We start from the raw sequence: 22,112 nt of genomic DNA on the forward strand, positions 1-22,112 counted from the left end.
CACAGTCAGTCCCAGGCAGGAAAGTCTGTGAAACTGTTATCTCCAAATTACCAGTAATGGAGCTGTGGTTCAGAGTGGTAGAGCACTCCTTTGAGCTAAAAGGAGCTCAGAGACAGAGCCTTAGGCCCTGAGTTCAAGTCCAAAGGCCTGAACAAACCAAAACAAAATAGCAGCACTGAAATCTAGTGAAAAGCTGGGCATGGTGGCTCACACCTGTAATCCTAGCTACTCAAGAGGCTGAGATCTGAGGATTACTGTTCAAAGCCAGCCCTGGCACTAAAAAACGTGACACTTATTTCCAATTAACCATTAGAAAATGGGAAGTGGGGCTGAGGCTCAAGGGGTAGAGTGGTAGCTTTGAGCTGAAGAGCCCCATGACTCACAAAAAAATATAAATAAATTTTATAGTATTATAAAACAGTATTAATCCACAGTCTATATATCTGCATTTTTCTAGAAAAGGAGCTTAATAGAAAAAATAACATATCATTATGAAATCTATACACAAAAGCTTAGTGAGCTTTTTGGCTTCTTTAGGGACCATTAGGGCCTAGGACTTAGAGCACAAGGAATCGTTTGGCCACACACTTCTGTCTATACACTTTGTGTGTCCACTAGAGAACCAAACAGCACATGAGCCTCTTGTTAGCATTGGCATTTGTGTTCTCAGGTCTCCAAACAAGGGAAGGCTGTGGCCTCACCTGTTCCTCCCATTGATGTGGAACGTGCAGTCCCACAGCTCAGGTCTGTTCATTGTTAGGCCAGCAATACGAGATAAGCCTAAAACCCTCCTATGAGTCGGATATCATGGGCTCCGGTCTCCTGAGGACCTGCTTTCCTGTTATTTTCCCATTCTTGCTGGGGCTCAGCGAGGAGATTGCTTTCTGGTAACCACCCACCCATGCAGTATTATCTTTGCTGAATGATCGGGGCTCGTTGTATCATTTTAACCTTAAGAAGCTGCTTAGAGATGTGTGGATCGTTCTCTGTGCTATTGCCAGCTACAGTTTCATTTTTTCTTTCACAGATCGCTAGCACCTTGGTTGTGGCTGACTCCAGGATTTCTGGGATCTACAGTTGCATGGCTTTCAATAAAGTAGGGACTGCCGAAAGAAACATAAGCTTTTATGTCACAGGTAAGTAACACATTCTAAACATATCCAGAAAGAGAGTCTGATGACTTCAGCCTCTTTCAACCCTGTTTGCATTTAGTGCACTTATAGCTTGAGTGATTTTTTTTTTTTTTTGATCTGTGTGTGTGTCCACTTTTAAGTACTTTCATCCTTGCTGTCAGGAATAGAATGCTACAACACCATTAGCTCTGCTAAAGAGTTATTTCCCTGAATTCTCTTTTTAAGAGTTATTTGTATATGTCTTTCTTCCAGATTGTATTGTAAATGTGGGATCTCATATACTCATTTTTGAACTCACTTTAGTACCTAACACAAGGTTTGGCACACTGTTATTCTCTAATAAAGAAACCAATGAGAACACCAGTATTTGAGTACCAGTCAAAATGCAGTAATTTTTTTTTTGCTAGTCCTGGGACTTGAACTCAGGACTGGGGCACTGTCCCTGAGCTTCTTTTGTTCAAGGCTAGCATTCTACCACTTGAGCCACAGCACCACTTCACTTCTGGCTTTTTGTTTGTTTGTTTATGTGGTACTAAGGAATCGAACCCAGGGCTTCATGCATGTTACCCAAGCACTCTACCACTAAAGCACATTCCCAGCCCTGCAGTATTTATTTAGTTTAACTTAGACATAAGTTAAGTAATGGAGACTGATGAATGAGGCTCTCCTGTAGAAATCTGAAACTGAACTTGGTTAAATATAATTAGTAGACTATTTTTGAGCATTTAAGAATTAATCATTTTAAATATGATCTCTAACAAATCTTACAACCCCTAAGGTACACAAATGACACTCCTTATGGCCCTCCATGGGTACAGGAAGGAAATAAGTAGCTCAAAGTATAAAAACAATTGCCTGGCTCCATGGCTCCCCCAATTTTGGAGGAAACCTGGGCAGGCTGCCAACTCCCTGGAAACTTCACACTGCATGGGGCAGGCTGCAGACATTGTCTAGAAGTCTCCAGAAAGAAAAGACACAGGACAAATTTCATGAGATGGTTTGAGTTGTCAGATAATAGGAACCTTTTGGTAAGTGAGCCAAGAGTCCCAGTTTCCCTGGAACAGGGAACACACCCTGCAGTTGATTCTCACAGCAGATCAGAGCCAGAAGGCACTCAAGAGAAGGTGCTCAGCATCCCAGCTCCCCTATTATCCAGAGAAGAAAATAGCATCAGGAGGGTTGAGGAGGAGAAGGTAGAGCCATGCTGAGCCATGCAATATCAAGGCATTCCCCTTGTGTTACCTGACAACAAGGTAGAACGTACTTCTGCTTCCATTCTAAGTAAAGGATGCCTTTCCTTATGGGGGGAGTCTAATAAAACTCATCCAGATTACTGTTCAATAAATCCAGATGATTTGGACTAATTTAATATAAACATTTCTATTGTCCTTCATATATGTTGGGGAACAAGTTAACATCCAAAGCCATAGATTTAGAAGATAAAAGAGAGAGCCATTGTTCTATTCCTTTCTGAACATTCAACAATTTTATTGGCACTGACTATTAAACTATACACTTCTCATCTGCACTGAACACTTGATTTTCATCAGTTGAAATAAATAAATGGGATAAAGTTCAAGGCTGCACAGCCCCAGGTAACCCATGGGTCCTGTGTTACACAGTATAGCTAAAGGCCTCTGAGAAGGAAGCAGGATGCAGGGGCACTGGCTGAGGGGAGAATTGGAATAGGAAGAAGGAAGAGGCTAAAGCTTGCCCTGACATTTCCAGATCCAAGTCAAAGAGTTCCATTATAGATCCAAACATCCTTCACCCAACCACTGACAAAATCTAAATCAAGCCAGAAGCCATTGCGTGTCAGCTTCCTATGTGCAAACATACCTTTGGAAGATCCCAAAGACTAGGAGGAGTTTAGAATCCTGGGACTCTTGAGTTGCAAAGCAGACAGTACAGGAGCCCTCCCCCCCTACACACACTCTTCTCTGTGAGGGATCATATGGTCTCCTCAGCCAGGCACTTCAATAGAGTCATCTCTGGGCTATTTCTTCAGTTGACCTAGAGGTGTGCCTCTTAACAAGCTGTCTGATTTCAGGAGGTGAGACCTCTGTTAGAGGAAAAGGTCTGAGCCAAGCAGATTTGGGATCAGCTTTTGGGGGATTTCTGGGATCTCAAGGTCCCTGGCATAACAGAGTAGAGTGGCACAGGTTCTGGTTGGGAATGTTCCTCATTGACTCCTCATAGAGGAGATAGAGCTCCCAGCCAAACACAGCCATATCACAACTCAGGACAAGGACACTTTAGTCCCTGGGTGTGAGTGTGGCTCCAGAAGAGGATGTGATAAGAGTGAAGAGGAAATACAGGCTTACAGTCTTCAAGCATGCCTGCCTGGAGCTCATAGCTCTCTTCCTCTAGAAACTCTTTAGTTTGTATCTTGAAACTGAACACCAGTTTAGTGAATCCAGTTCCCATTGTTTAGAAACTGTGCTTTCTGAAAATTTCTACCAGTCCTGAAATGTTTTTTTTTGTTTAACAGCAATCTTCTTTTGGTTTTCTTTTTTTTTTTCAATTGAAAGTTGTATATAGGGGGCCGGGAGTTTGGCCTAGTGGTTAAAGTGCTTGCCTAGCATGCATGAAGACCCGGGTTCGATTCCTTGGTACCACATACATAGAAAAAAGCCGGAAGTGGTGCTGAGGCTCAAGTGGTAGAGCTCTAGCCTTGAGAAAGTCCAAGGACAGTGCTCAGGCCCTGAGCTCAAGCCCAGGACTGGCAAAAAAAAAAAGTTGTCTATAGGATTCCTGCATCTTCTCAATTGTGTCTTCCTTGTATTTGCCCTTTCCCTTTCCTACTTGGCGGGGTTTAGCTTTCCATCCCAGGATCCTTTTACGGTCTTTGTCCAGTTTCAGCCTGGTGGTAACCACCTTGCTGGAGTGAATGCCCACGTGGACAGTGGTGCCATTGCCTTTTCCTGCTGTATCCATTCAATATAGATGACATACTTCCTGTAAACCTGCACCACTTTGCCAATCTGCTGGCCTTTATAGTGCCCTTGTACAAACTGCACCTCATCATCCTTTCGGATGGGCACAGACCACACATAGTACTTCTGTCTCAGCTCTTTGGAAAGAGGGGAAGACATAATCTTCCGCGAATGTGGGAAGGTACATTGAAATATCTTTTTTGGTTCTTGCTTCGGTCAGAAGTGACAAAGGGATTGAACTTCATTTTGGCCACTCCTGCTTCAGCAATGACCGAAAAGGGGAAGAGCTACACAGCTGGTTTTTTTTTTTTTAAGTGCCAGCCTTGAGGAACAGTGCCCAGGCCCTGAGTTCAAGTTCCTAATATTGATATGCACGCACACACCCCAGTGAAAAAAAAACAGTAATTGAAAAATGAAAATTCAAATTTGAAAACTGCAACTATGGCTCTTACATGTGCATGGCAGTTCCCTGAAACAAGTAAAACTTATGAGGTACTAGCTTTCCTCAGAGAACGCTATTTCTATGTTGAGTGTAAGTCAAGCTTTCTCTACCCCCGCCTGCTGAATAAGATTGACCTCCTCCTTCTAAGGGTCTAGGTGTCTAAGTGCTTGTCTTCTGTGAACTTCATGTAGCTGGGGTCCAATCAATTCAAAGCATCTCCTCGCAATACACACACTCTCTCCGCTTACCCTCGCTAGGTTGGATGTCTTTTCCCAGCCAGAGCTGACTCTTCTAAGACTCCTTGCATGTGGCTAGTGGACCGTTGACATTATTTGGTGATGATGATGACTGGGCTGAACGCTCCACAGATAGGAAAGTGTGGGAAGATTGCTTGTTTTCACTTTAGAGGGTTAGAAGGCAATATTTTCTTTGGGTCAGTTTTTCTCTTCAGGATTTTTTTTAAAAAGTCATTGTGAATTAAGAAGAAAATCCCTCTGGATTCATTAAGCCATTGAGGACATCTTATTTATCTTACATCTTCTCCAGATCAAAAGAAATACCAAAGGAGTTAGCTTGAGCGACTGGAGCTCACACCTGCAAGCCTAGCTATTTAGGAGGCTGAGATCTGAAGATCCCAGTTTAAGACCAGCCCAGCTCAGAAGTGTCCATGAGATTCTTATTTCCAGTTAACCATCCAAAGTTCAGAAGTGGAATTGTGGCTCAAGTGATAGAGCACTAGCTTTGAGAGGGAGAAAAGGAAAAGCCCAGGCCCTGAGTTCAAGCCCCAATATCAACATTAAAAAAAAAAAAAGTACCAGAGGGATTCCATTGAGAAAATAGATAATTCTGCTTAAGAGGTTGTTTGATGTCTTCAACCAAATGAGCTTCAGTTGACTGTCTCTCTGTACAAGAAACAGATCTGGAGATGGATTTGCTTCCTTTCTTTTCCCCTGTGTGTGTTTTTGCAGTTTTGCTGGCACTCAACATCACTACTCTGGGTGTGTAAGCAAGTACAGAGGGCGAGACAGGACCCAAGCTGCCTTATCTCCCTGGCTTCCCAATGTCACTAAATGAATTTTATTTTGAGATTCCTGGTGGTGCTTGGCAAAGATAAACAAAATCTTCCATCAGGAAACCTGTAAGCTATTTCCACAGGAAGTTTCAAATCACTAAAGTAAACAAACTCTCTACATGATCTCAGTGGCGTTAACGGGGCTTACACCAGGATAAAAGCTCAGACGTGAACAAAGTCTGTGGTCTTTTCAGAAGTGGTCTTGATTGCATAGTCCCTCTGCTCTAGCATCTGTGTAAATGTTGTTTTGTTCTTCATACCTGGAAAATGTCCAAAATGTAAAAAGATGCTGAGTTAAAACAGCTATCACTGACATTCCGTATAAGTATAAAATGACTGTCAAATGCTGCTGTAGCTTCTAACACATTCTTAGATTTTCTTTTTCATTTGAAAGCAGGAAAAGCTTCACTAGGCTTCTCTCTCCCCAGCCACTATTGTACCCCCACTCCCCGCCTTCCCAGGTTTCAAATGAATACTTTGGCATTTCTTCAGACGTAACACTTTATAATAAAGCCAATGCCAGAAAAATCAGAAAAAACAAGCAAAGTGAGATTTAGGAAAGAGTTGATATGATATCTAATTTTGGACTATTGTCCCCTTCAGGTTTAAAGGTTTCTTTATAGCTTTGTGCGCAAAGGATAATAATAACAACAACAACAATAATAATAGCATAACATAGGGCTTTTCATCTTCAAAGCACTTTGTCAAATGTTGGCCCAAATTCTTTGCTCAAATATAGATACACCACGAGTAACGGGCAATGGGAAGATTTTGACAGTGAATCAGTTTAGGGCCGTAGCTGCAGTTTTCAAAATCATCCAGTGAAATGATCCAAAATGACACTAAGGGACTTGCAGCCCAACTCCTTAAATAATGTTGCGGGGAAGTGCATGGGATATTGTTACCAGAGATGGAGATGAAAGGAAAATGAGGAAAAGGTGAGCTGGAGTGAACATGGGACAAAATTGCTTTGAATGACAGCTACCTTAAGAATAGGTTTAACCTGATTTGGAGAATAAAAAGGGTTTTTTTTTAAGTCTTGTGATGCTGTGGCTCAAACCCAGGTCCTAGCTAGGCTGTTAACCCTGGGCTATCCTCCCTCCCCGCTTGAACCTTAAATCAAGTTTTAAAATTAGCTATGTTCCAGGCTTTTCAGATTAGTTGTCTTATTTGTTTTTTTATTTTTATTTTTACTTTTTTTTGTGTGCCAGTCCTGGGTTTGAGCTTAGGGCCTGAGCACTGTCCTTGGACTTTCTCAAGGCTAGAGCTCTACCACTTGAGCCTTAGCACCACTTCCAGCTTTTTTCTATGTATGTGGTACCAAGGAATTGAACCCAGGTCTTCATGCATGCTAGGCAAGCACTCTACCACTAGGCCAAACTCCCGGCCCAGTTGTCTTATTTTTTAGAAGAACTATTTGCTGCATCAAAGGGATCCTGAGTGAGAAAAGGGGCCAGGGTGTCCTCAGCTTTCCTAAGCCAGTGAAAAGTGAGGTGGGAGGGACCGAGAGTCAATTGTCACTGGAGGGGATAGGACTGAGATGGTATATTGAGTGCCAGGTACCTAGGGATAAGTGTGCTACCCTCTCCTCTAGGCTGTTTTTGTTTGTTTTATTTCTTTCTTTCCTTATTGGTATTAGTACTGGGGCTTGAACTCGGGGCCTAGGCACCTACCCCCTTAGCTTTTTCACTCAAGACTGGCACTTTACTACTTGAGCCACATCTCCAGTTCCAGCTTTTTGTGTGTTGGTGGGGAGGGGGGGTACTGGAGACAAGAGTCTCACAGACTTTCCTTCCCTGGCTGGCTTTGAAATTTGATCCTCAGCTCTCAGTGTTCTGAGTAGTTAGGATTATAGGTGTAAAGCCACCAAAACCCAGGCTACTTTGAATCAGTTCGCCTATACACGTAGGACAATTACTCTTCTAATTTTCACTTATCCAACTGGGAATGTGACCTAGTGGTAGAATGCTTGCCTAGCATGCATGAAGCCCTAGGTTCAATTCCTCAATACCACATTCACAGAAAAAGCTGGAAATGGTGCTGTGGCTGAAGTGGTTGAGCACTAGCTTTGAGAAAGCTCAAGGACAGTGCTCAGGCCCTGAGTTCAAGCCCCAGGACTGGCAAAAAAAAAAAAAAAAACCAAAAAAACTCCAAAACTCACTCACCAGTTGGAGGGCTAGATGTATCCTAGGTTGGAAAAAGTAGCATTCCACTGTGAAGAGCCAATTCTGGGCAAATAAACACCGTCCTAAAAAATTGCTTTTCATTTCCTGCCTCATTTCTATTGGAATGAGTTCCCCTGTTCTTCCCTCCTTTGTTAATACTGAGAGAACTATATCATAATAACGTACTTTTTTTTTTTCTTGGTTCCAATACTGGAGTTTGAACTCAGGACTTGAGCACTCTCCCTTACTTAGCTCTTTCACGTAAAGCTAGCAGTGCCTTGTGGACTTTTCTGCCCAGGCTGGCTCGATTTTCAGATCTCAGACTCCTAAAGTAGCTAGAAAATTTACCGGTGTGAGCCACTAGCTCCTGGCTGTATCAGAATAATTCTTATGATTGTGACTATCTTAAGACTCTCAGATGGTCTCCTGAGACATGGGTTTCTCTATGAGCTAAAGTTCTTCCTTAACTTTCCAGATGTGCCAAATGGGTTTCGTGTTCACTCGGAAAAAATGCCCATTGAAGGAGAGGACCTGAAACTGTCTTGCACAGTGAATAAGTTCTTGTACAAAGATATTGTCTGGATTTTACTGCGGACGGTCAATAACAGGACAATGCACCATAGCATCAGCAAGCAAAAAGCGGCCATGGTTTCAGAGTATTCCATTACCCTTAACCTTGTCATCAAGAACGTGTCCCTGAATGATTCAGGCATCTATGCCTGCAGAGCCAGGAATATCTACACGGGGGCACTAGTCCTTCAGAAGACAGAAGTTACCATTCGAGGTGAGCAATGCACCAAAAAGGCTGTTTTCTCTCGGATCTCCAAATTTAAAAGCACAAGGAATGATTGTGCCACACAAAGTAATGCCAAACATTAAAGGACTCTTGTTTAAAAAAAAAAAAAGTAACAGTTGCCTCATATCAGCTTGATATATCGTCACTGTTGCTAACTTTCAGCTTGGAGGAGAGGTTCCTCCCCAAATGAGTTTGGAGATGATAGGAATCATGGGACCCTACCCCCAGCCCCTGTGGGCCAATTCAGGGCTCCCTGGGGCCCACCTGGTGCCTCTGGATTTAGAGGGTCCCTGCACTGCCTTCTCTGTGTGTCCGCTCTTGCTGTCTTCCCCTGCCTGATAAGCAACAACCTGGAACTGCTCCTTTCCCTCTACTTTGATGCCAACCTCTTTTTATGTTTTAAGTGGTGAAGCTGCACGAACTGAATAACTTAAACAGATGCTGGCTTTTGCCAAAGAGGACAACGACTAAGTTGATTTTTCAGCTCAGAATGAGTCCAGTGGCATGGAAGACTTCTGTTGGACTTCTGCCTTGTTTGACATTGTACTATTTCATCTGCTCCTGGTTTTGTAAATAGCACCTGAAATAGCAAGTTAGAATGCTTATTTATTTGAAAACGCTTCTTTTGACATGAAACACATTGATCTTCAACTGGAGTTTTCTCAAATGGGCCCCTAGGTTGTAATTCAGAGACAGTAACCAGTTTCATCACAGTGTGAATTAGGAGTCTACCAAAGCCAACCTTTATTCCCTCCTGTCTTTCATCTCAGATAATTAGCAACCCTGTGGGGATCCCCCAGTAAGTAGGTTTTTCTCCTCACCTCCTTGGACTGGACTGACAGCCACTTATGATACCTGAAACAGCATCACTTTAAACAGATGTCACTTTAAATATTTCCACCCCCGGGGTATTCTTCAGGTAGAATTTCATCATGTTAAAATGATGGCATTCAAAGTTGGTCCCTGATCAACTTCTCAAGGGAATAAAGGCTACTGTGACCAGACATTCAATGCATTCCTCTAAATATCCACTGGAAAATCTATTTAAAAGAGTTCACTTTCCCTATATGCAAATGTTAATAGGATTTTTATGGGGATTAAGAAATGGTCCAACTAGAGCAGCAGGATTGAAGTCATTTCAAAATTACATGTCATTTATGGTTTGTTTTCAATTATGATCTCTTGTTTTAAGCTTCTATTTGAGGAAAAATGAGTTCTTTTCAACGATGTATTATAAATTGTTCTGGTTTCATTTAAGATTGATCATTACATGTGACTTGTGGGAATGACAGCAGAAGAAGAATAAAAACAAACTTATAATGACCAAAATAGCAGTGGCTGAGAAACAGAGTGGGTAGGCAGTTCAATGGGAGGTGACAATATGACAGCTTCTAAAGCTTGGGAACTCACCAGCCTGTTTCCTCCTTTAGGTAACAGACTGTGTCCCACGGCTAAACTTGTCTTTCACGTGGGAATTGCTTTTGTCAAGTGTGAAAGAGTAAACAATAGCATTTCCCCCATGCCAGGTTTATGGAGCCCCCAATGCCCTGAAAACAATTAGTAACCTGGAAGTTGTCAGCCCAAAGGAAAGAATAATCAATTGTATCATGAATTTTACCTATGGCTCTTTAGCCTGGCCTCTTTGTTCATTATAAGCCAATGCTGTCCTTCAGAAAACAATGCCTTAACTCCATAGAACTGGAGTGCCTTGCGTTTTGAGGAAAGCTAAAGAAACAAATGGAATGATTTAGAGATCCTTACAAACAGTGATGGATTGGCCAAGTAAAACTTCTTTCCCTTCACTGCAATTTTTGTGGAGAAAAATGTTAGTATTCTAGGAGATGATTTTGAGAATTCCATAGAATAATTAATTGTTCATTGCAATGAAGCCTTCCAGAAAGACTTTTGAAGAAAGAAACTATTTGGGTGGGTGTTTCTTTAGTTATTCAGTGGGAGGTGAGGATAAGAGAGAACAAAAGAGCCCAGAGAATAGGAGTGGAATTGGAGGGTGAGGCTGGCTCCTCAGCCCTATTTCAAATGGAAAAAAGAGGCTATGCATTCTGTGGGCCCTGGAGACCATCTGAAGGAAAGGACAGCCCAGTAGAGCAGCTACCTCTGGCTAACCAGCAGAAATGTTCTCTTTAATCCAGTTTTCTTATCTACATTTGAAGTTTTGGAAAAAGTAGGCTTCCAACAAATATGTATGGATTCAATGTACCTTTCTTATTTAAATTTTTTTTGTTTAAATTATGGAGTATAAAGTAAGAAATGACAAAAGATGGTTTCTAGGTTGAGTGGTCATTTAGAAAGTAGCTGAAAATGAGACGCTTGACATAGAATTTATTTTCAGAAATAAATCCTAATACTGTATTTTGTAGACTGTTTATGTGAACCCTTTATTTAACTGATTTTATGTCTACTCTATAGTGGGTTTTTGGCTGATTTTGCTGATCCTCTGAAGTTTGTGTAGTACAAATATGGCCTTTGGGAGTTCTTCATGACAACTTTGTTAGCAGAAAATGTTCTCTTCTACATAAGCATTATTGTCCAATACACCCATCAGGGAAAGCCAAAGCCTGTCTGTGTTGATAGTGTTACAGATTGTAGTTATGAGAAATGATGTGGGTGGTATGTATAATGTGCCTCGTATTTAGACTGTCTTCTTATAAGACCTAAGAGCAATGATAGATTGTTCTGTTGTATTTAAGTCATTGGAAATAGTCAAGTGTATCACAGGAAAAAGTTGAGTATAGCTCATAAACTGGGTCTGAGTTTTAAAGAAGATAAGCCAAAGTTGGCTTGTCACTGTAAAAAATACTAAATGAGTCATATGATACTTTCTCATCTCATGTTTTTCTGATATGATTGATTAGGGTATGTGTGCTGCATAAGTGTCAAAAGTATAAAGAACAAGCATGCACAAGTCAGCATAAATTGAAGATTTTTATACAAGGCAGCATTTCAATTAAGAAAAACTTTCGGCAGATTGCACAGAATACAAACACAGAAACATTGTAAAGGCTTCTGCCTTTAGGTTCAAGATAGGATAAGAAAAACGCTGAAGGCAGAACAATCATTTCTACATTTGAAGAAAGTTTAACAAATTTGTATATACTTCAACACTTTTTTTGCCTTCGGATTTCATTTTATATAAAATGGGAAGATAAGTTATGAAAATCAAATTTTATTGAGAAATCTATTCTCCTAATCAACAGTAATCCTACACATTATAGTACTTCAATATGTTGTAAAAGTTACATGGTAATATACTTTTAACCTGGAATATCTCAATGGCTTTATCTAAATGGTTAATCCAGAGAGCATTCTTGCAGGAATTCAAAGAGAAAGGTTTGGGAACTCAGCAGAATCCTATAGGGTTGTGGAGTCAGTCTTTGCCATGTGTCACTTTTTATTTTTGTTAGTCCTCGGGTTTGAATTCAGGGCCTGTCCCTGTCTCTTAAGATTTTCTTTTTTTTTTCATATATTTTTTATTCTAATTAATAGAAGGGTTACATGATATTTGCCAGATAGAAGGTGCATTAATTCACATACATTAATACCCTTTCTCATGTCTTGGTCCCCATTTCCCTCCTCCCCACCCCTACCCCTCATCTTGTTTTCCCCCCTTCCCTATCCAATTTCAAATAACCAAATACAAATATATCCAATGTATCAGATAACAAAGTGAGATACTGTAACAATATTAGAAAACCAAGGGACAGCAAAAGAGATGAGAGATAACATGGTACATTAAGGACAACCATCACTCATTATATGGCTTTTGTTTCTAGCAGGTTTTCTGCTTAAAGCTAGTGCTCTACCACCTTCAGCCACAATTCCACTTCCAGTTTTCTGATGGATAATTGGAGATAAAAGTCTCACAGACTTCCAACTGTGATCCCCAGATCTCAGCCTTGACTGAGTAGCTAAGATTACAGATGTAAGCCACCAGCTCACTTGACTGACACGTGGGTGTGTCACTTTTTATAGTGATGTAATCACACTTCATCTTCTGTCACAATGATCGTTCACTATAGTGAGGAGTTCCAAACTGATCAGAGAAAGCTCACCCTATAATTGAAACCAATGATGTAGAACATGTAAGACTATGCCAAAACTTTTCATTTTTGTTTCAAGAATTTGCAATACAAAGGGAAAGGGAAGATTTAGGAGGGTAGAAAAGACACTAAGAGTTTGTTCTTCTTTTTTTTTTTTTTAAATTCCCCCTGGAGCTTGAACTGCCAATCCAGTACCCACCTAACTAGAATGTATACCTATCAGCAGGACTGACTGACTACTTCATTAAATAAACACTGTACTCATTGGGGCATTGGGGGTACTATTGCTCCTTTGTGGGATTTTAATATTGTAATGTATTGCATCGTAATGTATTAAATTCATGTTGTATTATATTGGTTGGCATTTTATTAAAATTGTATTGTATCATATTTGTATGTTTTAAGAGAAAATAATATAAAATACAATATTTGTACTATTATATAGTGCAAAACCTACAAATCTGTGCCTCTGCCTCTTGAATTAATCCTTTGGTCACTTGCATTTGAAAAGAGAAAGGAGGAAAGGAACAATCAATAAAGCTTTGAAAATTTTAAGAATTCTCCGGTTTGTTCTCCTGCCCTTCAACTTAGGTTATAGGGTGACATGTACATACTTTCAGGGCTATCAATGAAAATCCATACAGAAAATCTGGTAAAATCAGGCTGTAGGGATAATTTAGTGGTAGAGCACTTACCTAACATGTAAGAGTGCCAGAGTTTAATCCCCAGAACTAAGGAGAAAAGCATGAAATTCTAATAGCTCATCACTACATATGCAGATAAAAATTCATTTTACAAGCCTACATACAATACTATGTTTTCCGTTTTTACCTTGTAAAATATCATATGAAATCCTTGGGTTTTCAAAATGTGTTTCTCAAAACAAAAAAGGAGGGGATTAAAAAGAAGAAAGGAAAAGAAATGAAATAGACCAAAACCTTTGTATTAAATATGAAATCTATGGGAGCCCTTGGTTTTACTGTATTCTAACGTAAGGCGATTTATCATAGCATCTCCTTTAAAAAGAAACAGGAGGTTCACTACTGAGAAGAAAGGAAAGGAAATGCATCTGCAACCTCATGGTGGAGTTTGCCGGCTCTCTCTAGATATTTAAAATGTTGATATACACCTACAATAAAAGGAAGACAAGTAATCACACCTGCCTTTCTTTACTCTCTAGATCAGGAAGCTCCACATCTTCTAGGAAACCTCAGTGACCACACGGTAGAAATCAGTGGCTCTGCCACCTTGGACTGTCATGCCAGTGGAATCCCAGAGCCTCAGATCACCTGGTTTAAAAATAACCACAAAATACAACAAGCACCTGGTAAGACATACTTTTTCTTGTATTTATTCCTCAGCCCTATTCCCCAGTCTTCCTATTGCTTGCTTCCCTGCACCTAGAACCACTTGCTAATACAGCAAATATTGAGCTCTGATTCATGGTGGTGGCACCTTCCAACATGGAATATTTGGGTGGAATCTTCTGCAGCCTGTGGTCCTAGCCCTATTTATTTTTTTAAATCCTTACAGAATCTATACAACTAGAATGCCTTAATTAATAAGAAAGAAATAAGCAGAACTACCTAAACAATGGTTAGGTCACCTGAATATCTAGGAAAGTGAAGTTGATTTCTTGAGTTAAGACGCCTCAGAAACATAGACACCTGACATGCATAAAGTTCAGAAAAGTAGATTCCCAACTTTTTAAAATTTCCCTACACTGAAATTTTAATAATTTGGAAAACAGATAGCTATTCTGACTGCTATTTTGTCATGTTGATTAAAATGAAAAGTACTTTCTAAACTTAATTGTTATGGGTTTATTTTCTTGGCAACAATAAATATTCTCAAAAACAGGTACACGTAAACCAATGAGATATAAACCCTATCTAGAGCCTGCCTCGTAAGGCCATGCCATGATTCAACATTCAACTTAAGTTTTTGATTAGTGAAATAAATTAGTAAAAATAAAATTCCCACTCACTTGACATGCACAAGGCCCTCGCACTACAAACAAAATTAAATTAAAATGTCATTTATTTGTAAGCGTCCAACAACTTAAATCAAATAAGCTACAATATGGAGGAGTCCTGAAATGTGAGTCCTGTACTCAAAGTGAAGCCTTCGTTTCAGTCTGATGGACAGGACAAAATGTAATGAAATGACTTAAGTTTTATGGTACTGATATCTGTCAAGCTTTTGGGACTTCCCAATCCATACCACAGCATTTTCTCCATAATGTAGCACCTCCCCTTATACTGACAAAATACACTGAACCATCCAATCAATGATGAATCACCAGATTCTCAACATGTTGATTATAGGTACTAAATATTTTCACAGAGCTATCCCTCCTTTTGTTTCCTGATCTTACTGGTTCAGGAACTGGCTCATTTTCTATCCTCTAAACATCTGCAGTCATCTCCCAGCTTGGCTCCCTCCCCATCTTCTCCTTACTTGTTTTCCTCACAGTTGTCTAGAATGCAATGGTGACCCTGTTGCTTCCTTGTTCAATACCCTCTGTAATTCCCTGTTATACAGCCTTATACACTTCAAGCATGTGACAGAGAAAGCCCTGGCCACCTGGCCCTGCCTGCTTCAATTCTGCTCCTCCTCTACTGTTTTGGACTTGAAATACCAAACCCCTGATCTATCACTGTACACTCTGCTGCATCTGCCTCCTAAGCTGTCTTTATTCTTGTATGCTTTACACTTCAAGTGCCTTTCCTTTGGCTGATGCATGTTCTTTCCTGAAAACCAAATTTAAGGTCCTCCCACAAAGAGGAGCTCTCCATGAATCTTTTTTACATAGGTTTCTACTTCTCTCTTACTAGGGTTTTTCAAAAAATATAATCCTTCATTCATATGTCTGTGTGGGACACACATTTCTTCTGCTCTCTTTCTGTGTTTGTGTGTGTCTGTGTGTCTGTGTCTGCCTACTCTAGGGCTTGAATTCAAGGCCTTTTGGACCTATACAGCTTTTTCATTCAAGGCTGATGCTCTTATCTCTTGAGCCATTCCTTCCAGCTTTTTGGTCGTTAATTACAGATAAGAGTATTATGAACTTTTCGGGCTTTAGACCTTCCTTGATCCTCAGACTTCAGCCTCCTGAGTAGCTAGTATTAAGGCATGAGCCACCAGTGCCTGATACTTCCTTTAATCATGAGTTACTCACCAGATAGTCTTTAACATGTCTTATTTGTATATGGTCTCTATATCCTCAGAACCTAATGGTTACTTGTCAATTCATCAGTGTTCCATGATAAGAATTAAAAGATGCATATAAAACCCTTACAGCATATAAAAGACCTGTCTAATAAGTCCTATATTAAAGAAACCTAGTATTCTAATTTGAATGCTGTGTTCGCCAAACTTGGCCATGAAGTGTATATTATGAAATATTCATGTAAGGTGTTGAATGGCTCTGTGAAAGAAGTAAATCTGATTTCAATTCAGCTTTCAGACTTTGGATGAAAGTTAACCCATCAAAGTTAAACCAATCTTAAAAGCTCATGGCCTTACAGCACTCAAGGAAAGACAGGCTACAAACAAAAAAGGAGTAGAAAATTCTAGAAGACCAGAGCTTGAGGCCCAGTGAGGTTCTCATGCATTCACTTGTGCCACGCTCTGAGCCCATATTTCCTTATTTCTAAAATGGGGATAATGCTAATCACATGGGATGTGGTAAGGTCTGTGAACATAACTATACTGGCCCATGGTCACTTCTGAATAAATACCAGCAGCTTCTGACTCACTTCATTCATTCATTCATTCATTCATTCATTCAGAAACTAGCCTATAAGTTGTCACAATCCACTGATAGCCCTTAGTCATCAAATGTCAGACAATTCTAAAACAGAATAAGAATGCATCTACCCCCTAAAGGATTTTCAAAAGGGATCTAAGATAACATTCTTAGAGAAAAATCTTCCTAATTATTCAAATTACTTCCCTTGGAAGTTATGAAGCTTAACTATGCTGTCATCTTTAAAACTACTATATTCTTTTGGAAAGAAATTCTTTCCTTCCTTCTTCTTTCTTTCTGTCTTTCCCTTCTTGTTGTTCCAGTACTGGGTTGGGCTTAAATTTGGGGCCTGATCATTGTCCCTTGGTTTTTCTCACTCAAGGCTAGAGCTCTACCACTTGAGCCACAGCTCTACTTCTGGCTTTTTCTTCTTCCTCCTGGTTAACTGGGGATAAGAGTCTTATAGCCTTTCCTGACTAGGTTGGCTTTGAACCTCAGTCCTCAATATTCAGCCTCCTGAGTACCTAGGCTTACAGATGTGAGCTACCAGTGCCCAGCTGGAAAGGAATTTCTTAATTGCTTAGACCTAATCTTCTTCTTCACACATGTAGTTTCTTTAAAGTTCCTGGGTGGCATTCCCAGAGCATGAGCAGCAAGCCATGCAATATGATGCTTAGGTTGATAAATAGATATCTTTACAAATGACAACTCTTGGGCTTGAAATGTGGATCCGTGGTAGATTGCTCTGACCAGCGAGCACAAGGTCCTAAATGCAAACCAAATAATTCCCCTCACCCCCACTTCTTTTTTAAAAGTCAACTTGTAACCATTCCTTTCACAAACGCTGAGTAATGAATGATTAAAGGTAACCATCATGATCACCCTTGACTTACCAGTGTTTCAACGCAAGGAGAAAACACCCAGCTCAGGGCCTGAAGAGCCTGAAAATTCAGTCATGTTGTACTAAGCCACTGAGCCAGCCTGCAGTTTCTAACCCTGAGAAGATGTGGCGCCTTCAGAGAACGGAAATGCCTCTTTTCTTTGAAGCCTGGCAGCTGAAAAAAGACCTGCACACCAAGAGAAGTTTAGGGGCCATGGATCATTCATAGGACCGGTCCTCTGTCATTGCTATTTGCTGAAGGATAACACCTCTCCACTCCAAAGAAAATATGAGGGAGGAAGCAGGGCCCACATGCAAGCTCACGCTCTGGTAGCCCTAAAATGCCTGCTGAAAGAACTTTGGGGGGAGCAGGGGGAGAGCAGGAGGCATAGTTGGAGCTGTTGTTTCCCTCCTTATTTCCTCTCAGGAAAACCCTGGCGGTTTGGTACAGCCATTTTTTTCCCAAAGAAATGCAATCACAAGAAAGTGTTACCAAAAAACTGAGTAGTAAATTCCTGGGCCAAAGGCCATCAGACAGGAACCAAAAGGAACTTGAGCGTGCCCAGGAAACGTGTGCACGGAGGCTGGAGAGGTGATCTGGGCCAAGTGCAATGGAAATAAAAGAAGGAGCCTGCCAGCCATGCCGTCCACTTCTGCCATGCTGAGGGTGCTCCCCGCTTGCCTGGCCCAACTGGAAAGCTACCAACTTACTCCCGAGCTCTCCCAGTCACCCCTCACTCTGCTCCCCTCAATCCCTTTGGGGTGCAGGCTGCTCCAAGTCCTACTTCTTTCCACTCTTTCCTCCAAGTGCTTCTCATGCCACTTTCATTCTTGTCACCAGGGATCTTTCTCTCATATTCCAGAACTAGATCCTTCCTCTTTTTCCCATCAGGGTCTGTGTGAGCTTTGTGCCCTAGAGCCCCTGCTTGCTTCTTCTCTGGTTTTACGCGTGATTGTTTTGTTAACCTCTGGAGATGGATACGGTATCTTCTTTCGTAAGAATAATCATGGAAATTGTATTGAGCATTCCTTGGGCATCAAGGCACTGTGTGAAGTGTTCCTAGAAATGTTGCATTTGATGTCCCTCAGTGTCACCTGAGGCAGGTACTACTGTGAGGTGTGTTTCACCGATGGGTTTTTGTTTTTACTTGAGAAGCAATGAGTAGAAACCCAGGACTGCTCTAAGCACTTTACAGCTACTAACTTGCTTTCTCCTCCTAACAATCAGTCAGAATTTGTTAAATGATTATGTCTGTCTCATAGACTTAACAGATGAGGAAACTGAGGCACAGAGAGAACTAAGTAGTTTCAGGTCATTGAGTTAGTGGGAAGCGGACCAAGGTTTGAAGCTGAAGAGCTTGACTCTGCAATGTACACCCTGAATGCCAACCATGCAACCAAACGCTAGCTTACCTCCTTCAGACAAAAACAGAAGCTGCAGTCTTAAACCAGCTTGTGACATCAACAAACTTGTATTTAAAACAATGAATATCTCCTCAGTCCTAACTCTCAATCATGGAGTCTCTTTAACACTGGAGCTTCACTTTAAGCATATTAAAATAAAGTATTAAAAAATTAAAGCTGGACCTGTCACGTCCAGAATTGAGGTCTCATCGGCCTGACACTCATTTATTTATTTATTTAACAAATATTTATGAGGTGCTACTTTCTGTCTGGTGCTGTGCTAGGCTCAGCAGATACAGCACTGACCTTGAAAATTAAACTCTGGATAAAGAAAAACTGAAAGTGATGAACTTAATGTGTCTGTTTCAATGAAGTGTGAAATATAATTTCTCTAAGCAGCAACCATGTGTGTCCTGACTCATTCACTGTCACCATGCCAACTGGTCTAAAAGTGGGAGAAGGTAAATTAAATGGAGCAAATCAAAAAATACTAGGACTTAGTCATAGGAAAGGTTGATCAATGGATACAGTTAAGAATGAGAAGTTCTAGTGTGGCCATTGCAAAAAGCTAGGGAAAAAAAGCATTCCTCATGAAGAAATGATAAATATTTGAGTTTAGAGATCTGTTTAACCAGACTTAACTATTACATGATGCATCCATCCATCCAAATATCACATAGTACCTCATTAATATATGCTTCCAGATATCAGTTAAAACAAATTTATTTTCAAATATTTAATACATTAGATAATAAAAGGATGCTTTGTGCTTTAATTTTGCTACTCGTGTGTGTGTGTGTGTGTGTGTGTGTGTGCATGCACACGCATGCCTATCCTGGGACTTGAACACCCTCACTTGGCTTTTTTACTCTAAGTGGTGCTCTGTCACTTGAGCTATAGGTTCTCTTTTAGTGACGCCTGCGTGAAACTATCATGGATGGCTTCTATAATAGTGAAACATTTTTAGAAGACTTGAAGGTTAAAGCAGGAATATTGAGAGAAAGAGTTCACAATGAATAAGCCCTGTCTTCACGCAACTGAGGCTAGGCAGGATAGGTTAATGTTCCTCCTTAAGTGGGATATCCTGGGCCACTGGGACTAAGAATTTATCTACTATTCTGAAAGGGCCATCTTTCAGGTCAGCAGTGTATCACTAGCCCCAAATACCTGTATCAGTAGGCTTCATACTCAGACCACAGTGACCCAACAGCTTCATACCTGTACTTTGTAAAACACTAGGGAAAAAAGTATTCATCATTAAAAAAAAAAAATGATGAATCATGCCTGGGGCGAGTGGCAGAATCATCTTTGAACTGCTAAGTCATTTGAATAGATCTAAGGAAAAGGAAAAGGGAGAGGTGAAGGAGGCTGCTATTGCTTCAGTGATGAGAAATTGTCCTTATCTTCAGGCCATTGAACACAGGAGTTCTGCTTGATTTCTTAGTCAAGAAATCCAGCCATGGGCCGGGAGTTTGGCCTAGTGGTTAAAGTGCTTGCCTAGCATGCACAAAGACCCGGGTTCGATTCCTCGGTACCACATACATAGAAAAAAGCCGGAAGTGGTGCTGAGGCTCAAGTTGTAGAGCTCTAGCCTTGAGAAAGTCCAAGGACAGTGCTCAGGCCCTGAGCTCAAACCCAGGAATGGCAAAAAAAAAAAAAAAAAAAAAAGAAGAAATCCAGCGATGTCCACTATCTTCGGCCAACCATTAGCAGGAATTGCCTTTCTGTTCTCATGAGATTTCCCCTATGGAGTCCAATGAATGCAGAAGGACTTGTGTGATTTTCAAATCAATGCTCAGTCTTTTCCCCTTTAAAATAGGAGGAATGTTAGTCATGAATCAAGTGGTAGGTATTTCACCTGCCCTACCTAGTATAAAGCCCTGAATTCAAGCCCCAGCACTATCTAAAGAACAAAATCTTGATAGAAAGGGAGGAGGGGGACACTGCATAGGAAATAGTCTGTTGACACAGCTGAAGCTCTAACCCTGATGTTACCACAAGCCCAACTCAGAGAAAAGATGAACTGAAACTTTATAGACCTCCTACGATTCTGCAATTGCTTGTTAATGTTTGGCTAGTTCAACGAGAGTGAGAAGTAGTTTAGTTCTATGATTTCCATCCAGAAAAGGAAAATCAAGCCCTGTATTGAATTAAAAATCAGTTGAAGCTATTTTTTTTGAGAATCAGTCTTAGCCTTCTAGTTATCTTGTTATTTACATTTCACCTGGTTTAGGTCTTGCTACCCAAACATATGTACATGCATATAGGCACACATAAGTAGCATTGTCTCATAGCCTAATGCTTTGTCCCAGGTAAATTTCTTGGAGACATTTCAGAGCCTGACATCTCATCCCTGTTCAGTCCACCAAAGAGTTGATGGCCATGAAGACCCAGCAGAAGTGTCTCCCCTAACTGTTGAACTGTGTGTGTCTTGAGGCAGAAGTAAAGTTAGAATATATGAAATAAGAAAAGGTCTAGGAATATAACTCAGTAGTCGAGTTATTGCAGGACATGACCTTACATTCTGGCATTTGACTTCCTGTCCCCACTGGGGAAAATGAGGAGAGAAAAGAGGAGAGGAAGAGATGAGAGAGAAGGGGATACAAAGCGAGGGGAGGAGAGAAAGGGAGAAATGAAGGGAGAGGGGAGGAGAGAATGGAGGTGGAGAGAAAGAAGGGAGGGAGAAAAAGAGGGAAGGGGAGGGAGAAAGCAATGTGAGGTGAGGAGAAAGGAGAGGACTGAAGGTCAGGGAAGGGAAGGAGATGGAAAAGAGAAATTGCAAATGTGGGCATCATTTGAGTCTCTCCCATGTCTTTGATTGTAGTCATAAACATAACATCAATTTGTATCACTTTAGATAATTCAGGGGACTAGTTGCATTTGCTAGGTTGTACAACCATTACTACTATCTAGTTCCTTTTTTATAACCCCAAATGGCAATCCCACATCCATCAAAGCTTTCCTTTTGTGTGTGTGTGTGATTCTGTAGAGTGAACCCAGAGCTTTGCCTGTGCCAAGCACACACACTATACCCCCTCTCCGCAAACAAACAAAGCCCTGTTTGAATATGGATTAGCCCCAAGTCTTTCTGAGACCTCTTATACCAAATTGTACTTTGAGCCTGGCCAAGATCAGTAAGCAGCTCTTTAGGCCTGAAGAGCAGTCATTGCTTGAGAGACCAATGGTAGAGAAAAGGAAATGAGGAACAAAGTTAATAACTAAAGAGAAGATAAAGAGACATAGGATCCTTGGGGTGAGGGGGAAATATACTTTCCCAGAACTCGTCTGAGAAGTCTCTAGGGAACTGTACTCTGTCCAGTTCCAAAAACTGAGAGATTCTGATGGTGTCCTTAGAGCAAGCAGGAGGGGGCTCAATGCCCAGTCAACAAAGACCTCCCAACCCTGAACTCCAGATGAAGCAGGGGAACGCACACACACCATGAGATCCTCCACCTTTCTGCAAAATAATTGATGAGGT

At 40.9% G+C, this 22,112-nt stretch overlaps 1 protein-coding gene and 1 pseudogene across 1 annotated transcript in view; one reads left to right on the forward strand and one right to left on the reverse strand.

The window, feature by feature from the left end:
- Positions 1–22,112, forward strand: part of Flt1 (fms related receptor tyrosine kinase 1) — a 180,783-nt gene that overhangs the window by 86,133 nt on the left and 72,538 nt on the right. The window contains exons 12-14 of the mRNA XM_090342332.1: positions 1,028–1,136; positions 8,224–8,532; positions 13,783–13,929. Coding sequence (XP_090198458.1) covers positions 1,028–1,136; positions 8,224–8,532; positions 13,783–13,929 — 565 coding nt within the window. The remainder of the gene's footprint in view (positions 1–1,027; positions 1,137–8,223; positions 8,533–13,782; positions 13,930–22,112) is intronic.
- LOC150057132 (large ribosomal subunit protein uL24 pseudogene) lies at positions 3,831–4,314 on the reverse strand (annotated as a pseudogene).

Source organism: Megascapheus bottae, chromosome 11 (assembly GCF_031878675.1).
Source record: "Megascapheus bottae isolate mThoBot1 chromosome 11, mThoBot2.hap1, whole genome shotgun sequence".
In the NCBI taxonomy this organism is placed as follows: Eukaryota; Metazoa; Chordata; class Mammalia; order Rodentia; family Geomyidae; genus Megascapheus; species Megascapheus bottae.